Source organism: Xenopus tropicalis, chromosome 8 (genome assembly GCF_000004195.4).
Source record: "Xenopus tropicalis strain Nigerian chromosome 8, UCB_Xtro_10.0, whole genome shotgun sequence".
In the NCBI taxonomy this organism is placed as follows: Eukaryota; Metazoa; Chordata; class Amphibia; order Anura; family Pipidae; genus Xenopus; species Xenopus tropicalis.
The window spans coordinates 120036296-120058085 of NC_030684.2; the positions used below are offsets into that span (position 1 = coordinate 120036296).

At 38.6% G+C, this 21790-nt stretch overlaps 2 protein-coding genes across 3 annotated transcripts in view; both read left to right on the forward strand.

Moving 5' to 3' along the window:
* zfyve26 (zinc finger FYVE-type containing 26) overlaps positions 1 to 12642 on the forward strand; it is a 59123-nt gene extending 46481 nt beyond the window's left edge. For both annotated transcript variants that reach the window (XM_031891017.1, XM_002937207.4), the window contains 14 exons: positions 589 to 725; positions 961 to 998; positions 2309 to 2439; positions 2938 to 3158; positions 4412 to 4559; positions 5451 to 5660; positions 6676 to 6894; positions 7515 to 7712; positions 7910 to 8112; positions 9095 to 9236; positions 11127 to 11186; positions 11551 to 11733; positions 11890 to 11934; positions 12319 to 12642. In XM_031891017.1, the coding sequence (XP_031746877.1) occupies positions 589 to 725; positions 961 to 998; positions 2309 to 2439; positions 2938 to 3158; positions 4412 to 4559; positions 5451 to 5660; positions 6676 to 6894; positions 7515 to 7712; positions 7910 to 8112; positions 9095 to 9236; positions 11127 to 11186; positions 11551 to 11733; positions 11890 to 11934; positions 12319 to 12528 (2145 nt within the window). In that variant the 3' untranslated portion in view covers positions 12529 to 12642. The remainder of the gene's footprint in view (positions 1 to 588; positions 726 to 960; positions 999 to 2308; positions 2440 to 2937; positions 3159 to 4411; positions 4560 to 5450; positions 5661 to 6675; positions 6895 to 7514; positions 7713 to 7909; positions 8113 to 9094; positions 9237 to 11126; positions 11187 to 11550; positions 11734 to 11889; positions 11935 to 12318) is intronic.
* Positions 12643 to 20917: 8275 nt separating this feature from the next.
* Positions 20918 to 21790, forward strand: LOC116406793 (olfactory receptor 11L1-like). The gene has a single exon (XM_031891701.1). It carries the CDS (start codon positions 20918 to 20920, stop codon positions 21788 to 21790), a length of 873 nt encoding a protein of 290 aa, XP_031747561.1.

Here is a 21790-nt window from a genome sequence, read left to right on the forward strand (position 1 = left end):
TGTGTAAATGGTTAATAGTCACAATAGTCCTGTGAGTGTTTATGTGTACTTTAATATTGCTGGTTATTAATGATGGATGTTCTAATAAGTCCAGAATAAGGAAGATTGATCAATGCCTATTCCATCACAAAAAAAATCAGGCCATCATCTCACTGCTAGGTTGCATTTTCTTGAGAAAAGTCTTCTGCCCAAACCTTTGTCTTATAGGCTCATTATCCCATACTGTAGCTTTAATGGGGGAAAAGATCAATAAGACCAACACCCATTTTTGAAGACTTAGGAGCACCATTAAAGGGACAAGTGTAGGGGTGCTACAACCACCGGGATGTTTGCCTTCATTCCTGCAGAATAACTGCTAAAAACCATAACAAATCCCCTGTTTTGCAATTATATTCACTTGGGGGGGAATGAATATTGTTCAATCCTTCTTTCTGTATGGAGCAAATTTGGATAGGGCAATCACACTTCCATGATAGAGTAACTGCATTGTATTTGGTTTGGGCAGGGTGCATGGGGCTTGTGAATCTTTATTAACCCCCCCAAAAAAACAGAAGATGTTGCAAATGTATTTTTGTATGTTCTTTCTAGTTTAATCGCAGACATCACTGTAGACGTTGTGGAAGGCTGGTGTGTAGCTCGTGCTCCATGAAAAGGATGGTAGTAGAAGGTTGTCGAGAAAACCCTGCTAGAGTCTGTGACCAGTGCCACGCCTACTTCTCTGCAAAGTAATTGTTCATTTATGTTTCTCTTAAATGAACCCTTGTAATGTTCCAAGAAAAAGACAATTACAATAATAGAATACAAATTTTCCAGCAACTGTATTGTGGATTGTGGTGCCGAATAAATTGAAGGCAAATACAGAGGTTTCAGTGGCCCCTATAATGAGTTTAGTGGGATTACGTGTATAAATATTGTTAGCAAACTTGTTGGCTGTTAATTTAAAAATTCTTGTATTTTCAGCATCAATAAAATGGATGAAGACTCGGACTACACGGAAGGTAATTATGAGAGCGCTCCTTTTGTTATGTTATATACCATTGTGGCTTCTTTGTTGTGCTTGGTATAAACATCACAATGCGTGCTACTGAGTATCAGATGTTCTAGATGGTCTCTGTGGTCAGTCAAACTGTATGGGTTCTAAAGCCTTTAGGATCACCCTCTATGTTAAAAGCTTTAATACTTACATCATTGGGGGTTTTATTTGAAACTTGTGGGTGATAAACTGTTTGCAAAACTCTTGCCACTGGCTATTTGGAGACCTGTAGAACCCAATGAATGCTTTAGGCTGGTTGCCAGTCCATGCTATCTGGCTGAATTGATGTATATGTTATGTCTGGCCATGCACGTAGATTGCCACATTCTAATGTTCTGTTCATAAAGATATTGAGAAGGATATACGTGCTTGATGATGGGGAAATAATCCGTCAAACTGCCCAACCAAATCTGTCTAGCTTTAGTTTACTAATGCCTGATATAGAATGCTCCAATCTCCTTTGCAATAGCATTTTGGGCTCTTCTGCTGTAATTGATAATTAGGGATAGTAAAGTGCCAGTTACTTTAAAACAATAAGCAGCCCTTTTAAATGTTCCTTTTTTGTAGTATTAACATACTGTATGTACGCATTGCATTGCAGACATGGGATTATGTTATTTTAGTACCTTTATAGCTTTCTTCTTTGGTTTAATGTGTAATGTAGTATAAAATGGTAATCAATAACAGTATATTGAGTACTAATTTCTTTACCTACCCATTGCACACTTATTAAAGGAGAAGAAAAACCATTTTGGCATTTTACTGCCAATAGATTCGCCACATTAGTGCCACCTAGAACACTATATTTATTCAGCAGAAAGCTTTACCATACCTGAGTTAAGGGTCCTAGAAGCTTTCTCTGTTTGTTTAAGATTGCAGCTGCCATTTCAGCTTGGTCTTTATAGCTTCCTGCTTGCAGCTCTAGCCGTTATAGCTCAAATTACACATTTATAAGGGTGGGGGGAGGGAGTTTTATGAATTCTTATGGGGGGGGGGTCAGGAGAGAGGAGAGAACTGCGCAGACTCTGGCCCCGGAAATGAAGGATTTTTCTGAGAGAGGAAGTCAGATACCCTAAGAACTTTTTTACAAAAAAGGAAACAAAAATTCCTGTGTTGCTTTTGATAGAGGACTCAGTGCAGCGTTTCTGTGAGTGCTTATGGCTGTATTTACATAGACCTTTCTGATAAAGCTTACTTCTCCTTTAAATGATCACTTTTCTCATAGTAAAGCTATTTAACAGGGAGACCATTTGAGTGTTCCCTTATGTTTTTCAGCTGAAAGGCCAGGGGGAAGCCTAGACTTAGCCGAAATCCTAAAGTTATCCAAGGCAGCGGAACTACAGTGGTGCCTCACTGTTAACGAGCAAGAGAATGAAGTGGAAAGAAGTGAATTTTACTATGAACAGGTATGTGGGCATTACCACCTTTTAGATCTCTCTTGAAGAGCAAAAGCATCTTGGATCTTAGATTAAATGCAAGTTATCCCTTTGTTGTAGAGAATGTTTCCCGTTTAATACAACTTGAGGCGACTTTTCTTTGTGTTTCTCATTTTCTGGCAGCTCCCATCTTTTTTTTTTTTTTTTTTTTTTTTTTTCTTTATAGTAAAGTTAGCAGCATTTGTTTTGACCCAGTATACCACAGAATACTGCTCTTGTGCAATTAGAGCAGTGGAAACAATGATCTGATAGAGCTCTAGTTGTATAACCCTCAATAATTTTGAGAGTTTAAAAGCAATTTTGTATCCAACTGTGATGGCAGCTGTATTTTACTTACCGAAAGAGTATAACTTACTACGAATTAGGCATGATCTGGGGCCTTAAGGATCTGCCAGGAAGTTACATTATTTTTTTTATTTCTTGATACTGCTTTTTTACCATATATTACCTCCCTTGGACTATTTGCAGGCGCCAAGTGCATCTTTATGCTCTGCCATTCTAAATCTGCATTCTAAGAGCGAGGAATGTGGCTACCAGTTAATTGAGCGCTGCTGCATGTTGTCCAAGGACTTGACCAACCCAGAGATGGACAGCAGACTCCTCCTAGACATCATGAAGAACTTACTCTTTAGTGCAAAGATGATATTTGTGAAAGCAGCAAGGAGCCAGGACCTTGCACTCTGTGACAGGTATTAGTGTGCTTTGACTTTACACCACTATGAAAGTGTTCATAGATCTAAGTTTCTTAAAACTGTACATTTCTGTTAGGAATACGATCAAATTTTTCAAGCAGTGATTGAAAGACTGCAAAGAGTAGGCAAGTAGTGATGTTTGTTGTCAAATACTTTGCGGAATAACTTAGGGCATTCTTTATAGAAAAGGGAAAGCTGTATTTTAGAGAAAATATTACTGATACACCCCAGTATCAAGGGCTAAACTGTTTTTACAGTTAATTTCTATAGAGTACTATAGAGAGGAAGCATTTCTGTGGAGCATGTACAATTACAAACTACATTCAGTCTGTGCAATTCAAACAGTAAAAACTTCAATGTTCATGCAAATCTACTTAAACATTAAAGAGACCTGCCTAGTAATGTAGTAGCTCAGGTACTTGGGCCTGAGCCTGTCTCGTTGGGAAAAAAAGATGAATGCAAATCCCTTAAATATAACGTCTTCATTTCTGTGCCCTAGAATGGGGACACACGTACTATGGGTATAAATATCCTTCAAGTGAACAGACACTATTGAAAGTATCTCACACCTTTACAAAGATTGTGGAAGTGGGTGTTGTGTCTCAAAGTCAGGAGGATCACAATTATCCTGAACCTTGATGGCTTCCTAGTCAAGGCACTCTTAGTGCCTTTGTACAAATCAGTATAAAACATACATCTCGTTTGAGGCCCCGTAGAAAATCCTTTGGTCTCATTAGAAGGAGCACTTGGACCTAGTGATTAACTTAATTCAGTACCAATCCTTTCTCATGGATTTTGGTTCTGTCTAGATTCCTTTTAGCTTTCTAAGGCTTAACCCGGGGTGAAAGAGTCCTTACATTTGAGCTTAAGGCTCAGTCCATGCATAGGTATTAAGCTACAACAGATTATATCTCCAGGGTAGCTAACTATCAGCTTAAACCAGCCTATGGAAACATGCGTCATGAGGTATTTGTCGAAGAAGAAATTGTGCCTAACAACCATAGACCACTTTGGGATCTGCATTAGTACATCAGCACATTCTCTATGGCCTTCAGACTATTCTGTTAGAAAGAGATTACCCTGCCTTGAACTAAGAAATGTATCTTTCTGGAATGTACCACCTTGATAGACAATGCCAATAGCAATCCCTTAGCACGCTTGCTGCTGTTAGTGATAGCGAAACACAACCATTACCGTTAAAGGTAACCAAGTTTGGTATTTCCAAATAAATGTATTCATTTTTTTTGCAGCTATAGCAGCAAAGTGGACTTGCTGAAAATTTTGGTTGCAGCTTCTTACCAGGAAATTCCCTCGCTTGATGAAATTGTAAGGCCTGCTGCAGTTATAAGGTTGCGAAACCAGCTTCTGGAAGTGGAGTACTACAATCTTGCCATTGAGGTAGATTTACTGCAGGGTGCTTATTTCGCGTTTCCCAAACGTGCAGCTGTTATATTGACTATAGACTATAATACATTTATGTGACATGACTATAGCTATAGTTATACACACATCACTATAGCTGTGCTTCCGCTCTTCTGTGCATCTTGGTGCAATAATTATGGGGCACAGCTGAGAGTGAAAAATGCACATTCCACATTTTACATATGAATAGTGTTGTTGGTTATCATTATAATATATATGCAGTGTGCAGTATTGCAGTGGCCATAGCATGCTCATTGCTTATTTATTTAATTCCTTTATTTAAAGGAAAACTTTAGCCCCAGAATGAATAGTTAACCAATAGATTATATCAGATTAAGTGACCTATTAAAGAATCTCGCCAAACTAGAATTTATATATATATATATATATATATATATATATAAGTAAATATTGCCCTTTTACATCCTTTCCCTTTATCCACCATTTGGTGATAGGCTGTGTGCTCCCTCAGAGATCAGCTGACAGGAAATAATGCAGCTCTAACTGTAACAGGAAGTAGTGTGGGAGCAAAAGGCAGAACTCTGTCCATTCATTGGCTGATATGGCCTAGCATGTATGTGTGCCTTGGTTTGTTTGTGTGCACTGTGACTCCTATGATCCCAGGAGGCGGCCCTTAATTCTTAAAATGGCAATTTTCTATTTAGGAGTGTCCAATAGCATTTTAATTAAAATGGTTTATTTAGATGAAGCTCACCTTGCTTTACTGTGCCTGAAAAGTTGCTTTATTTTATGTCCTGTTGCTGCTCATTGTTAAATTCTTTAATTTTTTTGGCTTATTTAGGGGAATCCAATATGTTAGTGACCAAATCATTCTAAAGTGAATTTATAGTAATAAATACGTTGCAGGTCTCTACAAAGACAGGACTTGATCCTGCAGGTGTCTGGCAGGCATGGGGAATGGCTTGCCTTAAGTCTGACAATTTACCTGGAGCAAGGGAGAAATTCAGCAGATGCTTAAAAGCCCCTTTGGATCCCAACCAAAAGAACCCAAGACCTACTCTCCTAGATGATGTGGTGCAGTACCTGGAATCTGCTGCCCAACCCATTCTTCTTGTGGTAAGACAATTGTGCATAACTATGGTTACACATCGATGATGATGATTTATAAAATATACAGCCATATATGCCAAAAATAGTTCAGAAACTTAGAGTGGTCCCCCAGAGACCCAGTTGCTATCCTCAAATATTGGGCTGTCATATTCATATTCAATAATAATACTGGCTTAGCTTATATGCACTGCATGCTGGGTGGTAGCATAATGTAATGTGCATGTGATATTGGAGTAGCACCATGTTGAAGGTTGTCTTAGGTTGTTTAGTAATAACCTTTCTCTTGTTTAAGTAAATGCTTATTCATAGGCTACAAGTATGTTCCTCTCCTTATCTCTAGTATCAGGACTATCTAGCAGCTTATTAGGAGACCATTGTAGCAGGGATAATTCATTTGTAATGGGCCTTTTCAGTGGTTTTGTGTTATATTAAAGTACCATAACATAGATTAGAATAGGTGCCCAAGCTTTTCCATAAAATGTAACTACCAAGCAACCAAGAGCAAAAGTTTTTTTTTTTATTTATGCCTACATAATAATGTTATATTTGAAGTTTTAATTTTTTAAAATAGATAAATTAAAAAGATGAGCCACTTTGTTGTGGTAATGTATGCTTTCTCGAGAATTCGTCATTTTGACTAAAAAAAAAATATATGGGTTTCTGCAGATAATTGCCTAGGCAGTCATTTGCCCTCTCTGTAAATGCACCAGGTCTCTTCTTATCTGCAGCCTCCTGCCATATAGTCTTTCAGGTCAGTTTCCGACCTTAAGAAGTCTATGGAGGCAAATTGCTCCAAGTTATTGTAGTCTGTCTGGAGGAGAGTGGCAGGGTTATGAAGAGTGATTTTTTTTTTTTTCAATGATATCTAAGTTATGAATTAGGTTAATGAAGGGGCAATATTAGTTCAAGGCTACTGGGGAAGTAAGAAGAAATGAAAATACTTGGTGTTTATTAAATACTGAACAGTCAGTTTTATTATAAAATATGAATAGACCATAACAACATTCTCCTCTTCTTACAGAATGATGATGACTACTTTGCAACACTAAAAGAACTCAAAGCTACCTTGAAACCCCACTGCATCTGGTTTGAAATGATGTCTGAGGAAAAACACCAAAATAACAAGTATTATCAGGAGTGTTTGCATTACCTGCACACCTACGGCACACACCTCTCCATCATTCAGTTCTACATGCGCCGAGACCGTATGCGGGAAGCTTTGTTGCACCTCCTAAATAAGGTAATTCTTCTTAATTGCCCAAGGGCAGTTTAATTTAAAAGTGGCACTTTTATTACAAATTATAGCTTTATTTTGATAGACAGCAAGTTCTGTGGGATAAGCATTATAACTCCTTGCATCTGGTTAGTAAAAGGTAACTAGAAGGCGAGAAAGACATGAAAATGCTTTTCATACAATCCCTTGGACTATAAATTACCCTTGGTAGCCATGGTTAGGTTCTGACATTTGGCCTTACCTTCCACTCTAGGTTGCTTATAATTCTTTGGACTTCGCAGTTATCCAGGGCCAGCTCAGGTGCTTTAGGTACAAACAAAGCCTTCCAAAAAACCCTTGCTGTGTCCTTTAGCTAGTAGACTTCTTAGGATTTTGCTAACTGAGCTTACTTCTTCAACCAAAAACTGTAAATGCCCTGGGAAGAAGTCAGTGGTGAAACCAGATATCTCCCTATTGGGAGAAATAAGTGTCCAGTCCTGACAGAGCAGGTAGAGTTTGAACGTAAATAAGTAGCAGAAAAATAAATGGGGCCTTTTCAGATGTAATTTCGGTTTCCTGGATGAGGAAAGTGCAAGCCTTCCAACCTGCAGCTATGCAAGCTAAGGAGTCAAATTGTTTTTGTGCAGGAATGCCCCAGAGATATTTTCATAGAGGGGATTTTTGTGCCAAGCTATGAAAGTGGCAAGTTACAGATGTTGGAAAACCTTCTTGAATCTCTTGATACTACGCTGGAAAGCTGGAGCACCTATCTGATTGAAGCCTGCAAACACCTCCAGCAAAAGAACTTCTATAACATCCTGTATGAACTTCAGCAGTTTATGAAGGTATCACCACAGCTGAATTTATTAATATATTGAATACATTGCAGAGAACAGGGTGTTTCCTTGGAATACCCAGGCCCCAAGGTTGTTATTGCACATCTCCTTCATAAAGTACAAGGTTGCTACTGCCATGTCCTACCTTCATATATCATGCAACCAACCCTTATTTGGTTTTACTTATTCTTCTTTGCTTATTCCAGGATCACATCCGTGCTGCTATGACCTGCATACGGTTTTTCTCATACAAGGCAAAGAGCTACAGGGAACTTGGGGACAATATGAACTGGCTGATAAAATCCAAAGAGCATCTGAAGACTTGCTTGCAAGAAATTCCTCGGGGAACCAACAAGAGAAAATATCATGACACATTTCGGAAGAAAATGTCTAATTCTGATATTTCCAGGTAAGCTTCAAATTATAAATTAAATGTAGCACTCTTCAGTCATTTTATGTGTATATATCTATGCCATGGATAGGGCAGGAACCTCCTTGAGAGCGTTCAACCACATCTCGTCATTTAGCATGAGAATGTCTCTCTTCCATTTACACTTGTTTTTTTCAAGGGGAGGGGGACATCTTGAGGCTAGTATAACTAGAACCAGGAAAGGGGCTTAGTAAAGTCTTGTCTATGGAGTTAGCTCTCCTGGGTTGTTGTGGCTAGCCTTATGGGTCTTGTAGAGAATAGTATATTAAAGGCATGCTGGAGCTGCAGATATCTAAATAGTATGTCTGGAGGGGCATGGACTTCTCACCTTAATAAATCATAGCTTTTGCATTTGCCACCTGAGACAATATCCCCAAGAGTTTTTACACCCAGCTGTGTCCACCTTGCAATAACTGAAAAGCACAGAAATAAGGGAGCTGGTTGTTGCCCCATCGTGGGGTCCAAGCCTCAGAGGGACCCAGAACCAACCTCTGTAACTTCTGAAAGACAAGACCTGTACAACTGTGACCATAGCAGGTGTTCGTAGCATAGTAGAAAGAGGCAGGACATTTAGACAGGGCTTCAAAGTAGCCCACTGTAGCAACGTCTAGGATTATTGCCGAGTTGTCTAAATTAAGAACCAGCCACCAGTGAGCATATATTAACTGGGCAGCAAGAAAGTATAGTATAAGGTTGGGTAGGGCTAGACCTCAAGATAAAAAGGCTTGCAGTATCTTAATGTTCAGGCGTAGGTGCTTTCTCACCCACAAAAATCCCCTATTTTATCCACCCCAGCTGGCTCCATAGATTCTACATTTCCAGGGTCTCCTTTTAATCTGTGCTACAGCACTCATTTACTAGCAACATGTGGCACAAATAGATTAAAAAGAACCACACAAAAAATGTGTAAATGCATTGAATAGCATTGGAATAATTGTATTTTGGTTTTTTTTTAATGCAGGCACATAAACACAGTGGAGCTCCAGATGGCCATCACCAAGTTCTTGCAAAGATGTGAAAGCTCAGGGACCTCTCAAACCATTAAGAAGCCGCCTCCCACCCTGTTTGGAGACAGTGGCATGATCATAGATGTTGCCTGCAGAGTAAGCTGATTTATCAGTTTTACTGAATTTTCATTCTGTGTTGTATTGTTGCATGTTCTCATTCTATTACTGATGGTCCTGTAGTGTTAATGATGACTTTTACTTTGTAAGGCACTGAATAATTACATAGTTAAGTTGTGCTGAAAAAATGACCAAAGTACATAAACTTGAACCCTTCCAAGCAAACCCCAGCACATATAGACCCATACTGACCTAACTTGTACAGAGTAATCATGTCCCCTCGCAATCGCTTTTTTTTCCTGAGAGAATAACCCCAACCGTGACAGTCTAACCTCATAGTTTAAATCTTCTCAATTAAGGATATATGGTATATAACTCACATTTATATTATTTCTACCAAAGTGCACTACCAAAGTCAACATTAAACCTCATTTTGCTGCCCAGTTTTCCAAATTTGTCAAATCACTCTGCAAAGTGGCAGCATCCTGCATGGAACTTACAGTTTTGCACAATTTAGTATCATCTGCAAAAATAGAAACTGTACTTTCTATTCCCAGGTCTATTACCAGGTCCAAAAGAAAATCATTCTTAGTAGGTTTTTGAACTGCCTTAAATAAAAAGTTGCCATTTAGCATATTTACAAACCTGCTAGCCTTTTCTGATTTGGCCACCCCATTACTCCAGTCAAAGTCTGGATAATTGAAGTCCCCCATAATAACAACTGGACTCCTTATTTATACGGGGTGGTTTATAGCAAACACCAATGATAATTTTCTTTGTAACTTTAAGCCCTGCTGAAATCTCTAACCAAAGGGATTCCACACCCTCCCTGTTGCTGCCCCATGTAATTTCTTTAGCGCATGGTTTTAAATCTGGCTTTACATACAAACTCTTTTACCCTGTCTGATCCCTCTGTCCCTCGTTAAAAAGGTGTAACCATTTAAATTCACAGCCCAGTCACATGTTTCATCCCACCAGGTCTCAGTGATACCAATTATTTCATACTTTTCAGCACGTGCAATAAACTCCAGCTCTCCTAATTTAAATGACAAGCTCTGTGCATTAGCCAGCATGCAGTAGTCCCCCATGACCCTTGCTAATCCGACTACCAGGTCTACACTAGCTTTCCCATAATATTTTAGCTCACCCCCACCCCCTTTGACTAGTTTAAATACTCCTCCAGCCTCTTGACCATTATTTCCCCTAGCACAACAGACCCCTTTCCATTGAGGTGCAATCCATTATGGCTATACAGAGTGTACCCCAAGGAAATGTCAGTCCAGTGCTCTTTGAACACAAGCCTACACTAGGAACTTGAACCTACACCTAGGGGCACATTTACTAAGACACGAATCTGAACCGAATTGGAAAAATTCCGATTTGAAAACGAACATTTTGCGACTTTTTCGTATTTTTTGCGTTTTTTTTCGGCGTCTTTACGACTTTTTCGTTACCAATACGATTTGCACGAAAAAACGCGAGTTTTTCGTAGCCATTACGAAAGTTGTGCAAAATCTGCTGATTTTTTCGTAGCGTTAAAACTTGCGCGAAAAGTTGCGCCTTTTTCGTAGCGTTAAAACTTAAAAGGTGCGACGTTTCGCGCAAGTTTTAACGCTACGAAAAAAGCGCAACTTTCGGAATGGCTACGAAAAACTCGCGTTTTTTCGCACAAATCCTATTAGTAACGAAAAAATTGCAACATTTTTCTGAAAAAATCGCAAAATACCGATCATTACGAAAAAAACACAATCGGACGCATTCGGCCTGTTCGTGGCTTAGTAAATGTGCCCCCAAGACTTCAGCTGTGCATTTAGCTCCCTAAGGTCCCTAATCCCCTATAACCACAATCTGTTTAGGCCCAGCGTCATCAATGGAAATGTCACACAACTCACAATTTATTGCTTAGTTGTTTATCATTTTTATATGCAGGTCATTTTAGGAGGAAAAAATGTGGAAGAAGGTTTTGGTCTTGCTTTTCGAGTCATCCAGGTAAAGCACCAGTGCATACTGCCAGCATTTTCATAGTGCTAACACGTATCATCTGCTAGATGAATAGTGGGATCCATACAGTGGCAGATATTCAGTGCAAATGTAGCCACTTTTTGACCAATTCTATAGGTCTTTTTATGGGTCCAACTCCCTACACCGGGCTTGTTCAGACCCCCTCTAGCCATGTCTGTTAACTATTTCTGGTCATGGTCCCAAGGGGCAAACATGCTGATCACACTCATTTGGCTTGCAGCTTGGGTGTCCAAAATAAGCAAAGAGCATGTCATATGGTAGCCAGGTTTGTTTGGTACAAATTCTTGAAACTTTTTATTTTAACCAGATCCTTTTTTTTTATTACTTGTAGGATTTTCAGTTGGATGCAGCCAAAGTGTATGGCAAGGTGTGCAAACAGCTGGTTGGACAGGAGCATTATGCCGAGATTCTGCAACTTGTCAAGTGCGTCAGTGAATCCGGCATTGCTGCTGAGAACGATTGCGACCAGATTTTACTGCGCTGCATTGAGGAAATGGCAGACATGTCTCCTGATGTAAGATTTGCTAAACTGGCCAATCAATTACTTTTTGCCATATCACTCATCCACTCCAAATTAGTGGGATATAAATACCTTTCATCGCCTGTTTTTCTGATACTGAAATGGTTTGCCTAAATTGAAATATGTAACTGTATGTTCCTGTTTTTGTAGGAGTTGGAAAAGCTGATCCAAGGAATGAGAAGTGATGAGAACAAGGTACGTTCAGATAACTGTAGAATGCTGAGGGGGATCCATGCCTATTCTCCCTCAAGCCATTTGCTGGAATACACTGACTGCATTAAATTAGCTCACTGGGATTGCTCCTCCTGGTGCAACTATCAACATAGCACCAACTTGCTACTACTTTCAGTGGGCTTGTAGGGTCACATCAGCAGTTGCCAAGTTTACATACTAACTGCTGCTGTTTCCCCATTCTGATCACCAACATATTGATATATAAATAGGAGTAATAAAACCCCTTCTCTGTGCATTTTTAACTGCTATGGGTATACTATCATTGGGATACCATATTGTGCATGAGTGAGTTTACATATGGGTGTATATATGACTGGCTCTCTGCTAATATGCTGTTCTGTTCAGATTAAGGCTTTCCTGACCTGCCGAATGATGCGCTCTGCGTATTTAACTGCTGTGAAACAAGAACATGAGAGAGCCATCCAGCTTGTCCAGGAGGTGTGGCAGGCAACCCGCCAAATCAATGACACAGTTGTGCAGGGGATTTGCCACAAGTGGCTTCTGGAGCACCCACCAAAATCAAAGGAGACCCATAAGCATAGCTCAAGGAAGTGAAAACTTGCTTTGTGCACTTGAACGTTAGAGTTAAACCATCTATTATCCCACTGCTACTATAGGCACCATCTCTCCCTACTATACCTGCTATCCCACAGCCCCAGTCCCTTCCCAGAGGCTATTATCCCACTGCTACTATAGGCACCATCTCTCCCTACTATACCTGCTACCCCACAGCCCCAGTCCCTTCCCAGAGGCTATTATCCCAATGCTACTATAGGCACCATCTCTCCCTACTATACCTGCTATCCCACAGCCCCAGTCCCTTCCCAGAGGCTATTATCCCCCCACTGCTACTATAGGCACCATCTCTTCCTACTATACCTGCTATCCCACAGCCACAGTCCCTTCCCAGAAGCTATTATCCCCCCACTGCTACTATAGGCACCATCTCTTCCTACTATACCTGCTATCCCACAGCCCCAGTCCCTTCCCAGAGGCTATTATCCCCCCACTGCTACTATAGGCACCATCTCTCCCTACTATACCTGCTATCCCACAGCCCCAGTCCCTTCCCAGAGGCTATTATCCCCCCACTGCTACTATAGGCACCATCTCTCCCTACTATACCTGCTATCCCACAGCCACAGTCCCTTCCCAGAGGCTATTATCCCACTGCTACTAACCACCATCTCCTATAGCATCTGTCTTTACTGCGTGTGTCTCAGGGCAGCTGCCTTTGCTTGGACCTCACATCTCTTTAAATCAGCTGTATGTGCAGTGGCTGTAGCAGGTCTTACAGCATCAGGGTCTCTTTTAAACCAATGTGGCTCATGTGGAGTATTCTACCTTCATCACAAGGAGAAAGACACAGCAGAAATTACTCTCTACTGACACAGGAAAGCTCTCAGGATTACTCGCTGTGATGGTTGTGGGCTTTCCACTTAAACTCTAGATTTCTAGAAAGTTCCTTGGAGCTGCTGCTTGCAGAACAAATCTCTACCTCAAAAAAGAATAGAACAACCAGACTTCATTTGCTGTTTATATTAATTGCCTTTTCATTTTGCTTATCGGGATCATACATTTATTGTAAGGCTAGATTTATGATATTCTTAATCAGACCCTTTTCTTTAAATGCTTTCATTCTGACATTGCCTGGTTAATAAGCCCAAGAAACTAAGCAACGTGTTGAGTGTTTCATAGAGTGTTTCATTGCAAACTGGATAAAAACCATCTTTTCATCCAAACTTGGGAGCAATGTAACTAAAAAAGCAGAAATACAAATGAAGAATAGTTGCAAATTGAATAAGAGTAAGAATTGAAATGAGTTAAAACTAAATAGCAACACATAGTGATAGAATGTAATTGTATAAGGAAATTCTCCTTTAATCTCACACAATACTCTGGACTGGTAAGGGTTTCTCCTTACATCAATACATAATAACGTTTACTTCTGACAAGGAAAACAGACTCTGTTTTTGCTGATTGCACTGATTTTGTGTTTAAAATACAAAATTATAAATGATTATAACCTCTGCCTACTAAAAATGGATCTTTCTACTACAAGATCATATTTGCACAAACTCACTGTATAATGGGTTTCTATCAGTACTTATAAATATAGGACGATATGGACACATATACCATGTCAGCCAATGTTATGAAGGTGGCTGTATATCATGGCTGGAGAAGCATTATAATTAATAAGGGAGAGGTGTATAAGGGAAGAGAAAATGTATTACAGAACATTTCTAATAAGGGATAAATTAACTTACTGATGGCCTGGTGCCAATAAAAGGGGGGGGTATAGAGGTTACATTGCATTATAGTCCTCAAGAATAAAATGACTATGCATTTAAAAGTTACCTTTTGTATTGATAATGGAAGATGACCCAAAACCTTGCCTTAGGCATAGAGGTGGGGCAGAGAATTACTTCCACTACCATTGAGCAATTGGCTTTGGGGTGATACAAAGCTTCTCTTAATAACAGTGTCCACAAAAGGCGCCTGTCTGCTTGCTGTGACTGTAAATTCCAAAACTGAAGGGCACAAGATCTAAATCATTTACACAGTGTAAGTAAAGTATATTTTGCTTGACGAACACCATACAAAACAATTTGGAATTATTTCCTAGGGTGACGGGTCCCCTTTAATGTAACAATTATTTTAGCCCACCCAAAAAAAAATCTCATCAAAAACGGCATCTTGAATTATTTTATAATTTGAGATCATTAAAAAAAAAATTGCCAATTAAAATCAAGTTTCTATATAATTCAGTGGGAGGTTTCTTACTTTGAGATTTTTTAAAAAGACACTCTCATTTTTAAAAATGAATAGGACAATGCAATTGTTTTCCCACCTAGCACTTGAGAAAAATAAATAACTCAAATTGAAAGATGAATAAATCGACCTGCTCTGTGTGAATAATGTAATTTCAAATTGTGTGTATACAGATAATGTATAATAAAGATAATGTATATGTTGTATAAAAGGGAATATATTTCAGAAATTCAATATTCTATGGTTCTGAGTTAGTAGATCTAGGGATTTCACAATGGCCAAGCCCTGCTGAGTGTTCTGGTTGCCCCCCACAGGGAGATTGATTTCCTGAGTGGGGTGAGTTTTTTTTTCTAAAGTGTATTTGTGTGTGTGTGTGTCATTTTCTTTGTTGTTCTTGCTGGTCTTGGAACAGGTACACACTTCTATCTAATCTGAGTTTTTGGCTACAAGCTAGTTGAGTTTTTATAGGACTCATGAAAAAAACTTTTCTTCTAATTTTATTATTAATGTTTATGGTACCATGTTAGAAACAAGAGAACTTATTATATCCGCTACTAGTGGGGAAGCTGCAAACCTCCACATGCTACAGGTATGGGACCCGTTATCCAGAATGCTCGGGGCCTGGGGGTTTCCGAATAAGGGGTCTTTCCGTAATTTGGATCTCCTACCTTAAGGGGCTGATTTACTAAGACACGATTTCGAATCCGAATTGGAAAAATTCCGATTGGAAACGAACATTTTGCGACTTTTTCGTATTTTTTGCGATTTTTTTCGGCGTCTTTACGATTTTTGCGTAAAAACGCGAGTTTTTCGGCGTCATTACGAAAGTTGCACAAAGTCGCGATTTTTTCGTAGCGTTAACACTTGCGCGCAAAGTCGCGCCTTTTTCGTAGCGTTAAAACTTAAAAGGCGCGACGTTTCGCGCAAGTTTTAACGCTACGAAAAAATCGCGACTTTGCACAACTTTCGTAATGACGCCGAAAAACTCGCGTTTTTACGCAAAAATCGTAAAGACGCCGAAAAACTCGCGTTTTTACACAAAAATCGTAAAGACGCCGAAAAAATCGCTAAATTACCGATCATTACGAAAAAAACGCAATCGGACGCATTCGGCCCGTTCGTGGGTTAGTAAATGTGCCCCTAAGTTTACAAAAAAAAATGATTTAAACAGTAATTAAACCCAATAGAATTGTTTTGCCTCCAGTAGGGGTTAATTATATCTTAGTTGGGATCAATTACTAGGTTCTGTTTTATTATTACAGAGAAAAGGGAATCATTTAACCATTAAATAAACCCAATAGGACTGTTCTGCCCCCAATAAGGGGTAATTATATCTTAGTTGGGATCAAGTACAGCTACTGTTTTATTATTACAGAGAAAAGGGAATCATTTAACCATTAAATAAACCCAATAGGGCTGTTCTGCCCCAATAAGGGGTAATTATATCTTAGTTGGGATCAAGTACAGGTACTGTTTTATTATTACAGAGAAAAGGGAATCATTTAACCATGAAATAAACCCAATAGGGCTGTTCTGCCCCAATAAGGGGTAATTATATCTTAGTTGGGATCAAGTACAGCTACTGTTTTATTATTACAGAGAAAAGGGAATCATTTAACCATTAAATAAACCCAATAGGGCTGTTCTGCCCCCAATAAGGGGTAATTATATCTTAGTTGGGATCAAGTACAGGTACTGTTTTATTATTACAGAGAAAAGGGAATCATTTAACCATTAAATAAACCCAATAGGGCTGTTCTGCCCCAATAAGGGGTAATTATATCTTAGTTGGGATCAAGTACAGCTACTGTTTTATTATTACAGAGAAAAGGGAATCATTTAACCATGAAATAAACCCAATAGGGCTGTTCTGCCCCAATAAGGGGTAATTATATCTTAGTTGGGATCAATTACTAGGTTCTGTTTTATTTTTACAGAGAAAAAGGAAATACATTTAAAATATCTGAATTTGTTTAAAATTAAATTAAAATGGAGTCTTTGGGAGACAGGCTTTCGGTAATTCAGAGCTTTCTGGATAACAGGTTTCTGGATAACGGATCCCATACCTGTACCACAATTTTGTAAAACATTTCACAGTCAATCCATCAAAAATGTGCATTTGATTACAATGGAGTCTATGGGAGATGGATAATGGGTCTGATACCTGTATCAAGTCACAACTCTAAGTGTTATTATAGTTGTATATCAACAGGATCTGGAACGGTGCATTTAGCACATCCCTTATCTATGCAACACAGTATTTTCTGATTTTTTTCTGATTTTTTTTTTTTTTCCCCCGTGTGTGCTGGTTCCTCTGATTTGCACTGTGATCTTTGCACTTTACAATCTTCTACTATTTTGTACTTTATATATTTTTAAACTAACAAAATTTTCTCAAAATGGCAACCCCTGTAAGAGAATCTTCTGTTACAAATAAACCAATGAAAAGAAATCATAGACTTGTGGTTTTTTACTTCTATTTACACTTACTATAACATTTGCATCTACTAAAAATGTCTTCACAAGAAACAGTTAAATATTCTCACTGCTATGCGTATTCTTATAATTGTCATTTCCAAGGCATTTTAGAACATCAGAAACTCTAGTGATTAGGGTTTGTGCTTGGAATACTTCTTGCCTGATGTTTTAATCATGAAAAATCTTTTTTTCATTTCGTAGCTAAACAGGTAGCGTAAAACTACTCCATGTTTGGTCCTTGCGAGGTAGATAATTAGATTCCAAATGCACAGTTGATCTCCCCTGCACGATGGATTACCAAAACTGTTACAGGAAAGGGTGAAGAGTGAAGGGTTGTTTAATGGTAATCTAATTATATCTGCCTTGCAAGGACCAAAACCATAGATTGTTTTAAAACAACAGGGAAAAATACCTATTTATTGGCCTTATTTTGAACTAAGGGTATACTGCCCCTCTTAAGCTTGCTTTGTAATGTGCCAAGGAACTTACAAGTAACGGAATATCTAAAACATTAATCACCTAAAAATAGCTGTCATCTGTGATTTATTCACATTCGGTAATGAAGATTCTATTGGTCTATGGAATTGTCCAGTCATTCCATATGATATTCTTTAACTTCTAGTGGGGAAAGTGCATCATAATCATAAATCATAATGCTGTAAAAAGAGTATAGATCAGTATTTAAGTTTATTTGATACATGTCAGGCTGTTCTGTCCCTTTTAAACCTCTGAGAAGATGGTGCTAAATGGTAAGTTAAACTCCGAGATATAGACTGAGTTTTGTGTTATAAGACTGTCAGGCAACCTAAGGCCTTAGATCAGTGATCCCCAACCAGTGGCTCAGGGGCAACATGTTGCTCCCCAACCCCTTGGATGTTGCTCCCAGTGCCCCCAAACCAGGGAGTTATTTTTGAATTCCTGACTTGGGGGCAAGTTTTGGTTGAATAAAAACAAGATTTCCTACCAAATAAAGCCCCCTGTAAGCTGATAGTGTGCATAGAGGCTCCCTAATAGCCAATCTTAGCCCTTTTTTGGCACCTTATTTGGTTATATTTGTTGCTCTCCAAGTCTTTTTACATTTGACTGTGGCTCACAAGTAAGAAAAGTTGGGGATCCCTGCTTTAGACCTAAGTGTAGCTTGATCCTGTATCCTTTCGCTCTGTTGACCATAATGTTTTACAAACAAATGACATACTGCAAACTAGACACATTTTTTATAACTTCAAGAAATATTAAATCCCTTCACAAATATATAAAATTAAAAACTCTCAAATGTTTTGACTGCTGAAATAATGAATGGGTCTCGAGCCAATATCCATTCCCTTTCCCATTATTATATTTATACCACTGGGACTTAATTAGGAAATATAACAAATGAGCCTAAAGCAAGAAAGTACAGTATATAAGGTTGGAGCTCTGTCAGCATTCTGGAGCATCAGCCCATGCATCCAAGGTCCTAATGAAATATAACTTCACTTTCCATTTCTGCTTGAAATTGTTTGATTGCTATAATAAAATAGGATTCAGCAGGCTGCTTCTTGTAAGTAGAAATGTATATTTTATATATAGCGTTTTGGTTGGGGGAAATGCTTTAGATACATCCAAACATTGCTACATATCCTGTGATATATGCAGAAAGAATAGTCATTTGGAAACAGAACTTACCCTAAGATGCTCACACCAATATATTAAGATGACATATTTCTATAAAGACACATCAAGTCAATTTGCAGAGTCACTCTAGAGAGAAATATGACTAAATGTAAAATATAGGAAACACAGGCAATGTGCGTTTTACATTGAAGGATCTGTAGCAGTGATAGAACTAGTGTGTGTAGGACCTGTAGTCAGGGGTGGAACTGGGGACATCAACATGAGGCAGAAATATATTAATTAAAAACAGGGCCTGATATACTAGGCGGCACACATTGTACAGTGCAAGGTTCACAGAAGTGAACCCATTATATTGACCTACACATGTTGGTGTTTTTATATGCTCATCTACAACTAGCAACTAGCCAAGTCCAATCTTGTACTTTGGTACCTTTGATGTATGAGGTGCAAGGTTCAGTGCAGTGGTATCCTGCATTAGAAATGGATATACTGTCTGGCATAATATGAAATTAAGTTTGTCAAAGAATCTAAATTCTAAAATGTGTTGGTGGTTGGTAGAAATCTATTTTGCTTTCCATGTTGATTAGTGCTACTTTGCCCCCTCTGTATCACATTCTTACTGAAAACATTGGAAAACCAGTGTATTAAGCTGCTTACACCCACTTGGAAATAGTATTCTTCATTTATAGGTTTATCTTAGTTCTGGCAGTCCCATTCATATGACATGAAAATAAAGATCTCTTACCAGTAAGGGATGCATGAGAAGGCGAGTGTAACTAACACACATTCTTTTCTTCTCCAGAGCTGTTCATTTGGAACTGAATTTCTTGATATAGCTATTCTTGGTTAACAAGTAATAATTGGTACAGAGCAGGTAAGTGGCACCGGTAGTCTGATAAGTAACTTGCTCAGCAATTCATTATTTACTCTGATAAATATTTACTCAAATAATCCTCCCCATATCTATCTGTTACTCCCCATGCCAAGTAGGAATATGCAAGAAACCCTCGATACCCCTAGGTTCAGTGCAGGAAAATCCCTGAACCCCAGGAACTAGAAAAAAAAACATTTTAAAAAGTGGCTGCAGTAAATTTGCTACATTATACAATGAGAAGCTGATTTCTTAAGGATCAAATCCAAGATTTTACTGTGATTCTAGTTTTTATGCGCTAAAACTCGATAAATCCAATGTTTGAGAATTATCAAGCGCAAGAAACTTGAATTTAAAAATTCATTATATGAAAGCCCTTGTAGATGTCTATGGGAGTTGTCCAAGCGCATTTCAAACAATTTTTGTCAATTCAATGTTTTTTGGCAGACATTGAAAATGATGAGTAGAATGCAATTGCGCTGTGTTTGATATTTTTTTTTAATGTTTTAAAAGATCTAGTTTTAGAGGTTCAAGTTTTTTTTTAATAAATAAGCATGCATTTAAAGGAACAGTAACACCAAAAAATGAAAGTGTATAAAAGTAACTAAAATATAATGTGCTGCTGCCCGGCACTGGTAAAAGTTGTGTGTTTACTTCAGAAAGTCTACTATAATTTATATAAATAAGCTGCTATGTAGCCATGGAGGCAGCCATTCAAAGGAGAAAAGGCACAGGTTACATAGCAGATAACAGATAAAACACTATTGTTTTCTACAGAACTTATCTGTTATCTGCTATGTAACCTGTGCCTTTTCTCCTTTTTTCCAGCTTGAATGGCTGCCCCCGTGGCTACACAGCAGCTTATTATATAAATTACAGTAGTGTTACTGTAGCAAACACCCCAGTTTTACCAGTGCAGGGCAACAGTGCATTATATATTTATTACTTTAAAGCTCTTTCATTTTTTTGGAGTTACTGTTCCTTTAAGTGGTGAGTTTTTCTGAGTTTAATGCTAACCTTTCCTTGATTTTTTTTTTTTGCCATTAGATATTCAGCACATTTATATAAACGTGCCCCTTAGTCTTCGGTACCAGTAGACAAAGATGTAAAACTGCTAAAAATGTTTGCATATTCTCCTCTAGTCCTAAAGTGATGGATGGTGGAAACCATACACGAATAACATCAGTGCTACTCTTGGGATTCGAGATGCTTCATAAATTTAAGATCCCATTCTTCTTACTGATACTTATCCTGCACTGCCTCACAGTAACTGGAAACACCATCATTGTAGCTTTGGTATCTTCAAGCCCCAGCCTTCACCATCCAATGTTCTTCTTTCTCAGTCACCTTTCCCTATCAGACTTTATACTGACCACTAACATTGTTCCCAACATGTTACATGGGATTCTGCAAGGAGAGATAGCCATGTCCTTTCCTGCCTGCATCATCCAGTTTCATTTCTTTAGCACCGTCATAGCGTCAGAATGTCTTCTCCTTGCAGTGATGTCCTATGATCGGTATCTGGCTATTTGCAAGCCACTAAGATATTTCTCTATAATGCACAATAAACTCCGCCTACAGCTTGTTATTTTCTGCTGGATTTTAGGCTTCATAACTACGCTTGCAGTGGTTATAATGTTAAGCAGATTAGAATTCTGTGGATCAAATGTCATCGATCACTTTTTCTGTGATTTTGCACCCATTCTTCAACTTTCTTGTTCAGACATATCTGCCTTGACTTTGGGACAGATGTTGCTGTCTGCTCCTATGACTTCCTTTCCATTCATACTTATCATTGTAACATACATATGTATCTTCATTGCTATACTGAGAATTCCATCTCTCTCTGGGAGGCAGAAAGCCTTCTCCACTTGCAGCTCTCACCTGGCAGTTGTGGGTGCTTTTTATGGTTCATTGATTTCTCTTTATGTTGTACCTTCCTCTGGAAATTCAATCTTTACAAAAAAGGTAATTTCTCTGCTCTACACTGTTTGCACACCATTGTTCAACCCTATTATCTACTGTCTGAGGAACAAGGAACTCAAGGAGGCCTTTAAAAAATGGCTAAATACACTATGA

What these genes read in the sequence shown, in the direction of transcription:
- LOC116406793 (XM_031891701.1), top strand. Translation starts at nt 20,918, where the DNA reads ATGCTTCATAAATTTAAGATCCCATTCTTCTTACTGATACTTATCCTG.